Source organism: Microtus pennsylvanicus, chromosome 8 (genome assembly GCF_037038515.1).
Source record: "Microtus pennsylvanicus isolate mMicPen1 chromosome 8, mMicPen1.hap1, whole genome shotgun sequence".
In the NCBI taxonomy this organism is placed as follows: Eukaryota; Metazoa; Chordata; class Mammalia; order Rodentia; family Cricetidae; genus Microtus; species Microtus pennsylvanicus.
The window spans coordinates 13,186,213-13,195,243 of NC_134586.1; the positions used below are offsets into that span (position 1 = coordinate 13,186,213).

The 9,031-nt window shown below is 45.7% G+C and overlaps 1 protein-coding gene across 1 annotated transcript; it reads left to right on the top strand.

Annotated features, from left to right (window-relative positions):
* Positions 1-4,244: 4,244 nt before the first annotated feature.
* Mgp (matrix Gla protein) lies at positions 4,245-7,475 on the top strand. The gene is made up of 4 exons (XM_075982470.1): positions 4,245-4,392; positions 5,651-5,683; positions 6,679-6,754; positions 7,111-7,475. The coding sequence occupies exons 1-4, from the start codon at positions 4,332-4,334 to the stop codon at positions 7,250-7,252; spliced, it is 312 nt and encodes a 103-aa protein (XP_075838585.1). The 5' UTR covers positions 4,245-4,331; the 3' UTR covers positions 7,253-7,475.
* The last annotated feature ends 1,556 nt before the right edge of the window (positions 7,476-9,031 follow it).

A 9,031-nucleotide genomic window follows, 5' to 3' on the forward strand; every position in this document is an offset into this window, starting at 1 on the left:
ATTTTATTTTATTAGGACAAAGAAAATTTCTCAGACACCAAATGCTTAAACATCTCGGGGGGGGAAAGACTTTTTAGCAATGGATAGGCAAGAAGAGAAAGTGAGGGCGCAGGGTTGGTAGAGAAATCTTAACTTTGTAATTTCTGTATTGTTAGTATAGTGGAGATAAGACTAAGTCTTTGGGTTTCCTTCCAATAAGCTTTTCTGGAAAGCGTCTCCCCATAATAGCAGCTGGCAACTTTCTTCCACTCTCTCCCTGATCTTACCTGATTGTCATCACCACTTTTCTTGCTGTTCTGAATACAGAGATGCACCTTAATAACACAGAAAAGGTCAGCCCTGTGGTAAGCCATCATATTACATGGCCTTCTCTGAGGCCATCCAGCTGTAAAATAGGCTCTAAATAAAAGTAGACACTAATTAAATCTGTATCCTGTAAACTCCTGACTGCACAAGGACAGGAAGCATGGTAGTACTTTTTTCCCCCTCACTGTATTTTAATCTTAGAATTGCACATCAAAAGTGCACAATACGTTGATTGGGTGGTAGGTACAAGGATGGATGCATGCATGCATGCACAGATGGATGGATGGACGGATGGATGGATGGATGGATGGATGGATGGACAGAGGGATGGATGCATGGATGTATAGATCGATGGATGGATACATGGACAAAAGCACGGATGGATGGGTAGGCAGCTGATGTGTGGCTAGAGCATGCTGTTTTGTTTTCCTCCTGAGAGTGGGATTGGGAGGTCTTTTATTCTTCTGTGACCTCTGTCCCCTGGCCACCACCCTGCCAGTGTTGCTCAAGAGAATTCTGTGCTTTAGAAACATCACACTTCTATGGCTACCTTACACTTTTGCAGATGCCCCTGAGGTTGTCCTATCATTCTCTCTACTAAGTAGAACTTCCCTTGGGTTAAGAAGAAATGACTCTGTAGACATTTGTCATAATTACTTAAATCCAAATGTAAGTTGGAACTTTGAATGATTCGGAATTTACAAGTTAGATCTTATGAAAATGGATGCTGTCAGCATCCAAAATTAATCATGGAACATCAAATAACTCCCAGTGGTTCTCAAAGGATAATTTATCATTCCAAACCATCTTATCAATAACCAAAGTAGCTTCTCTGACTTCCTCATGCCTCATTTTCAGCACATCTCACACTTCAAGGGTATCTTGGAGGTTTTCATCTCTATAACACAAACTGTCTAGAACTCCAAATCTCCAAAGATCTACTCATGTCTTCCTCCCCACTTTTCCACTTCGGTTCTTTTCTTCTTTCTTTATTCAGATGAATCAGTCTGGCCCCTTGCAATGCAGAGGCCATGCCTGCTCGCAGGGTGGGCCACGTACTCTTTTTGAGAATTTATTAGGGCCTACAGAAATAGATCAGTACTCACCAGACAAGCTTGAGAACCTGTGCTGGGTCCCCCAGAACCCATAAAAACAGTCAGGCACACTGTTGCAATGCCAGCGATGGGGAGACAGAGGCAGGAGGATCCCTAAAGTGTGCTGGTCAGCCACTTAAACAAAACTGGCAAGTTACAGCTTCAGTGAGAGACCCTGTCTCAAAAACTAAGGTGAAGAGTTATTGGTGGAAACACCTAACATCAACCTCCAGCCTACACGCACACACACACACACACACACAGACTCGCACACACACGCACACACATACCTGAACATATGCACAAACTAATATACACTATATTTACACATATATGACTGACTTGGAGTAGATAACACAGCTCAATGGCAAAGGGGTTGCCTAGCCAGCATAAATCCAGGCCTACATTAGAGTTCCAGCACCCAAAAAGAAACCAACAGAAAGATCATGTGATTAGAGTTGTTGTCTACAACATTATACTGGGACGGGAATGATATTAGAGCAGGAAAGGCAGGAGTCTGAATTCCAAAGCATTAATGGTTTTTATGAGTGGCTGTAGGTAGTATTTACCATTGGAAAGTCAGAAATAGATGAACAATGAGAAGAAAGGAGAGGCCAGAGAGCAACGGTACCCAACAGAAAAGCTTCGACCTTGTGAAATCCTAGATTGTGAAAAGAGAAGCTGGTGGGCATGAGGGGTCAGTGGCAGTGGCATTAAAACAACTTGTAAAAAAAAAGCTGAAACGCTTAGGTTGGAAAGAATCATCGGAGCCAAGGCCTGTGAGAAGCCTGAAAGAGTACTGTTGGCATCTGAACCCAGGGATAGAGGAGGGACAATCGCCACTGAGTGCAGGAGGCCAGAACTTCACCAATTACCTTGATCCGATCGTCATGCAGAAGTGACAGCAGGGGCATTCAAAACTGCTTTAAGTGGTCCTTATTTTAAGCGGCCCAATGCAGGGTTGGCTAGGTAGCTCAGTTGGGAAAGGCAGCTGACAATGTGAGGTCAATCCCCAAAACCCACAGCATCTGTATTCCCAACACTTCTATGGGAATATGGGAGAGGAAGATAGACTCACCAGGAAGCTCACTGGATGCCTCCAACAAGAAGGTGAGAAGCCACTGCTAAAGTTGCCCTCTGACCTTCACAGATAAACACACGTGCACGTGTTCACACAAAGTCTAACACTTGAGGGGCAGAGGTAGGTGGATCTCTGTGAGTTGAAGGCCAGCCTGGTCTGCGTAATGAGTTCCAGGACAGAGAGAGCTACATAGTGAGACCCTGTCTCAAATATATAAATAAATGCAAGCAAAACACAATTTTAAAAATATATAAGAATTTTAGTGTGTGTGTGTGTGTGTGTGTGTGTGTGTGTGTACATGCACATATGTGGGGGGGGGGCACAGAAGCCAGAAGAGGGCATCAGAGTCTCTAGAGCTGAGTTACAGGCAGCTCCAGTACCCAGTGTGTGTTCTGGAAAATAAACTCCAGCACTCTGCAAGAGCCACAGGCCCCTAAACTACTCGTCCACCACTGCAGCCCATAAACAAGTGAAGAGAAAAGCAGAGATGTATTGGTTCGTGGGCCCACTGGTCTTGCAGATTGTTTAACAGGGAATCCTGCAATATCTGTAAAGGCCTTTCCCAGGGTGGGAAGTGGAGGGATAGCAATGTCTCAAGGAGATAAAAAGTCCAGCAGGCCACTCTCTGTCTTTTCACGCCAAGCTCCAATACCTGAGGCCATAGATCTTTTAGAGTGTGCTTCTGAGACCCAAGGCTGTTGGACCACAAAGAAAACTCGTGGGATTCCAAGCAGCCAAGACAGTGTGGGGTAGAAAAGTTTCCTGAGGGAGAGAGGGGGAGAAAGAGATCCTTCAGAGAGCCAGAGGTGCCATATTGAAATTCTCCTGTTAGATAAGCAACAGGCCTCAGACCTTCTGGTACAGTGAAATACAGATGTGTGAAAATTTGCCTGGGAGGGTTCATTACAGTCAAGGCCAAGGGCATAGCCCAGAGCTATTCCTGACTCCTAGGGCAGGTGTACGGCTGGTCTGTAGCTAACACACGGCTCCTAAACACCGTATCATGTACTTTATCCTGCTCATGAAGAGTCTGTCACATTGGCTCAGTACAAGCAGGGGTGTTGTGAGAACACGGGCAGTGAGTATCTTCATCCCTACCACACAGGCGCAGTCAGTAGCATTACCCCGGGAGAGCATTAGGGCATAAGATTAGACTAATGTCACAAAATTAAAGAATCAGGTTACTGGGTAGGTAATGAACAAAACTGGGGTACCCACATCTCTACCCCACTAAACCCTTGGAAAGCTCCATAAACTGCCTATTATCAGGCAAATGCCTGATTGGTCTAGAATTGACAATTCTGCCCTGCTGTGCAGATGTCTAAACTGTCACAGCATAGAGAGTGGGGGCCTTTCTCCCCAGGACCTCTCCTCCATCCGTCTGGGTAACAAAGAGAACACTACAGCTCTGTCTGCTGATCAAGCCCCAACAGCCAGCGGTCGGGGCCAGCAAGTAGATCAGAAGAAGAATTCGAAAGGCAGACCTGTGTTTGCGGTAACAGCCCTCTCCGTGGGCATGTGCCCAGGTCTGGCTAGCAAACAGAGGGTGGCCACAACTTCTGCACCAGGACAGCATCCTGCTGTAGCACGGCCGGGGCCAGCAGTGTGGGGAAACTGCCCACGCTGTGGAGATACTATCTGGAAGGAATGAGGACTTGGGAGAAATCCCAAGGCGAGTTTAGTGCCAGGCCACCCCACCTTTTCCAGCCCCCGGCTGCTGGTTCCTCCCCCTTCGGCTGCTCAAGTTCCTATAAAAGCAGCTCAGCCTTCGCTGCTAGCAGTGTGTAGGAGCCTCTCCCCTCTGCTGCTGTGCCAGACACAGAGGCAAACTCACACGACACCGAGACACCATGAAGAGCCTGCTCCCTCTGACCATTCTGGCTGCCCTGGCTGTGGCAGCCCTGTGCTACGGTGAGAAGTCTTTCCCTGCTGTCAGTGGGGTTTCCTTTCCTGCATCTGGCTTCCTTTCTCCGTTCATTCTCCCAGCTCCTCTCCTTTCTCCTTTCTCTGTTATAACCCAGAGGATCGTGAACCCTGCCTTGGTCATCGGTCACTCCATCGCACCTGTTTTATATTTTAAACAGCCCGATGCATGTGAGCTTGAACGGGGTCTTTCCGTTATGAATCTTCCAGAAATAAATACGGTTCTTCCAGGAATGAGTCTGCGTGCCTGGAAACCAAGATATTCCAGAAACGTGTCGATTCCCAGCCCCTATCGTCTTCTTTAAGAACGCTTATTGAAACTTGAGTATTGATGGGTTAAGGACATTTGGTCAGTCTTTCACTTTAAGAAAATATGTTTTCACGGGAAGTAATAGCTAGAGATAGACCTTTCAGGGACAGAAAATACCATGAGCGTAGTGCTTTTATTCTGCAAATTCATTTTTTAAAAGAAGCTTTACAGTTGAATTTTAGAAAATTATCAGTTTCAAAACTATTTGCAAAAGACACTTCTTTCTGCTACCTGTGTGCTGCTAAGTCATCTGGGATTTGTTTACAGGTTTGAAGCCAATTTATTTACCTAATTTCGTTGAAATCATATTGACCATATTTAGTTATTTTTACCTAAATTGTATAAACAGCTCTAACACAATGCTTCTCAACTTTTGAATTATGCATAAACTTTCTGTGTGCACTTTTGATTTCCTCACCTTCTTTTCCACTTTGCAGGCACTACTTATAAACACAGCCTTTTATTCCCGCTTTGCCCACTGTGTTCTGGAGAGACATGGGAAGCAAGAGCATTTGCTTTGACGTCCTCTCAGCCCTGGCCTTGTGCCCAGTTTGAGCTGTGAAAAGGAGCCAGTGGTTTCTGAGGCTGCTAATTTAACACCCATTCTTAAGAGCCATTCTGAACCTTCTTAAAAGCTGTCTGGGTCAGGCAGCTCAATAATCACCCTGGAGCTCCCTGCCTGGAGAAGCCTGGCTGCTGTGCATCCACCTTTAACTTGACTCTGGTTTCAAACCGGCCCTGAGTATGTCAGAGAGATGAGCAAGAAGACTCCCAAAGCAGAGAGAGAAAGAAAGGAGCAACTCCTAACTCCTGTGTTGTCGGAATGTCTTAACAGCTGCCTGGCTCTATGCACTATTCCCACCTTTTTGACTCTTGCTTCCCCTTCTACCTCTACAATGACAGCATATGACAAGTAAGTCTTTCTTTTAATTGCAGAATCTCACGAAAGCATGGAGTCCTATGAAATCGGTAAGTAAATGCCTGGTGACCTTATTTCAGTTGCTCGCATTAAAGAACAGCACCTTGTTTTTCAAAGTCAAGTGCTGGTCAGGTCTATGACAGAGAGGGAAGGGAGGAGTGGGCCTCCTTGGGAGACCTGGAGTTTTAGTGCCAGTGTCTAAAACTGTCCCAGTGAGCAACGTTCAAGCTTCAAGCCGTGTAATATGACATTAAGCTGCATCCGGAGAGCTTGGAAATTTTAAGTTGACATCACATCAGCCACACGGATGGAAAATGAGGAGTAATGACAACTGAGAAAGCACAGAACGGGAGCAGCCAGCTGGGAGCCCACAGGCGTCAGCATCAGCTTCGGCGCCTGAGCAGACGGACTTGGAAAGTCTGGCTACAGCCAGGAGCCGAACAGTATCCGCATTTTTGTTTGGTTAATCTGAAGGGTTTTGTTTTTCCGTTTTGGTTTGATTTTTGACTCTGTGGCTGTCTCCTGTAACCCAGCTGGCCTCCTACTCAGGACACAACTGAGGATAAGTTTCAACTCCTCATCCTCCTGCCTCTACCTCCCAAGTAATGAAAACACAAGTATGCACCCCCATGCTAGGCCTCACTCTTGTGTTTCATTTCTTCCTTGTTTTCATAGTATTTAACTTGCCCCTGTACTGGTGTCCTATGGTCTACTCTGTAGGTCCAAATGTTGAGAAAATTTCTCTTGAAATGCATTAAAAACGCCCTGAGTGGGTATTACCAAAAGTAGCAAAGGATTGCCCAAAGACAAAATAGATAAGATTTGGTGTGGCCCATGTGACAAGTCCCCAGGACACATAAATGGTTATTCATTGCCTTTGCTCGGGCAGTTTATAAAATCTACTTTGTACTCTTTTTATTTTTGCCTACCCCCGGTTACAGAGGAGGAGGTTAGTGGGATCTCAGATGGATTTGCCCTCAGAATACTCAAAAATATTTTCATCGGCTACTCCATGAAAGAACACTTACTGATTTTTCTGTTCTAGGTCCCTTCATCAACAGGAGAAACGCCAACACCTTTATTTCCCCTCAGCAGAGATGGCGCGCTAAAGCCCAAGAGAGGTGCGTACCTCAACTTGATGGGGGTAGCTGCTCCCTAGCATAGATCTGGACGGAGTGGGAAAGAGGTTTATCACTATTTCTATGTCTTGAACTCAAAGAACTGAAAAGCAAGACAGAGAAAACAGAATGTTTAGAAACTCCTCTGCTTTGGGGAGATGGGGAGGAAGGAAACGGGGACAGAAAGAAAGCTTCTATTTTTATTCATAAAAATAATATCAAAATAAAACCTGCTCTCTGCTGGGGAGAACATGCCTGCTCTTCAAACACTCCTTAGTGTTGGGGGAAGGGTTCCACCCAGTACCCCCCCCCAAAAAACCTTTCCTCCCTTTCTGACTGCCTCTTCCTCCACTCTCCAGGGTCCGGGAACGCAACAAGCCTGCCTACGAGATCAACAGGGAAGCCTGCGACGACTACAAGCTGTGTGAGCGTTATGCCTTGGTCTACGGATACAACGCTGCCTACAACCGCTACTTCAGGCAGCGTCGAGGAGCCAAATAAGAGGACGACGAAGTAACGATTTTTTTGCTCCAGAGTCTCGTTTTGTATCTCCCCCCACCCTGCAGTAGCAATACGGAGTACACAGACGCATGCGCAATGCTTGTTTCCTACATGATGTCTTGTCTGGCTGCGCTACTCCTTCCTGTGCCCAGGTTGAAAGTAACAAAAGAACAGTGTTAAGAAATGTGTTTATATATAATAAAATTCTGGTTTGATACTTTCACTTGGTGAATTCGTTTTCTTCTGGGAAATGCTATGATAGTGAAGTCATAATGGCCTGAGTGTTGGTGGTTGTGTTGACCTTGTGTGTACCGCTGAGTGGAGGTATAACCACATAGAAATTAGAGCTCACCTCATTTGTTTCCCATCTGTCATGCATAAAATTAAATCGCCTCTGTACCAAGGCCATGTAGAAAAAGAAAGATGAAACGAAAAAAGACAACAATGGAAAACACACGACAAAATGTCCCAGTTCAATCTAACTCTGTCCATAATCACATATGTGAATAGTCTATGCAATCCAGTTTTAAACAGCTACATAAGCTGGTATTGTGTGTAGACATACACGTGTGCATGCATACAAGCACACACACACATACACAGACAAACATACACACACACACACAAGTCTACTCATCCTCGGTAGGAAACCCATGACAGACCAAGACTGTGAACCACTGAGTTTCTATTGGGATCACATAGAGGGTACGACTGAAGGGTTACTTATAGGAGTTGAGACAACTCCAAGGCAGCTTCCTCACCCCAAAGGTCTTGCAGGCAGCTCAATGGGTGGGGGATCTTTTCTCTGCAGCACAGCTGCTCAGAGCTGGCTCTGCCGTTGTTTACGGCTTCTCTGGCTGGACTGCCTGGGCCTAAGTCTTAGCTTCCTCAGACAGGTGGAGCTTGTTTGTGTTCTGCAGCTCATTCTGGAAAGGAAGGTCTCTATCAGAGGAAACTGCAGTACAACCACTGGTATAATTCACAGTACATCTATGTCATTCTTTGTCGAGATTTGTTTTAATTATGCGTGTGTTAGCAAGGGTGCCTACCTTGCCCTAGTCCAAACCTTTTCCCAAAGCTGGTCAGCACTGTGTATAAAGACCCTTATACTAGTATCTTCTGGTCTTATTGCCTCTTCATCCAATCAACAAAATTAGTTAAAGTAAAATTTTAATGATTCAACATTCTGTCCTGAATTGACTTTGATTCCTAACCCCAAGACTTTGCTTAGACTGCTTCTGCTTCATCTCCTCATCAGCCAGGGCTCAGCCCCGCTCCAGAAGGTCCTCTTCTGAACCACAGACACCGTCCTCTACCCAATTACTGCTAGACTTCTTCCATGCCCGCTCACCAGTAACTAATTCCCAGCCATTGGTGTCACTTTGGAGCAAACAAGGTTGACCCATGTTGAAATAGGAGCAGCGGGGCTGCGTCCCTGGCACCCGGCCGCCCCCATGGCTAGCTTTACCCGAAATAATTACACGGAAACTGTATTCTTTTAAACATCGCTTGGCCCATTATATCTAGCCTTTTCTCGGCTAACTCTCACACCTGGACTAGCCCATTTCTTATAACCTGTGTAGCCCACGAGCTGGCTTACCAGGAATGATCTTAACCTGCATCTGTCTGGAGTGGGAGAATCATGGCGACTCCTGACTCAGCTTCTTTCTCCCAGCCTTCTGTTCTGTTTACTCCGCCTACCTATGTTTTAACCTATGAGGGCCAGCCAAGCAGTTTCTTTATTGCTTAACCAATAAAATCAACAGATTGATATATGAC

Bases quoted from the DNA above. Each gene is read 5' to 3' on its own strand.
- Mgp (XM_075982470.1), top strand. From the start codon at position 4,332: ATGAAGAGCCTGCTCCCTCTGACCATTCTGGCTGCCCTGGCTGTGGCA. The intron at 4,393-5,650 runs GTGAGAAGTCTT...TTTTAATTGCAG, and splicing joins TGTGGCAGCCCTGTGCTACG to AATCTCACGAAAGCATGGAG. The intron at 5,684-6,678 runs GTAAGTAAATGC...TTTCTGTTCTAG, and splicing joins CATGGAGTCCTATGAAATCG to GTCCCTTCATCAACAGGAGA.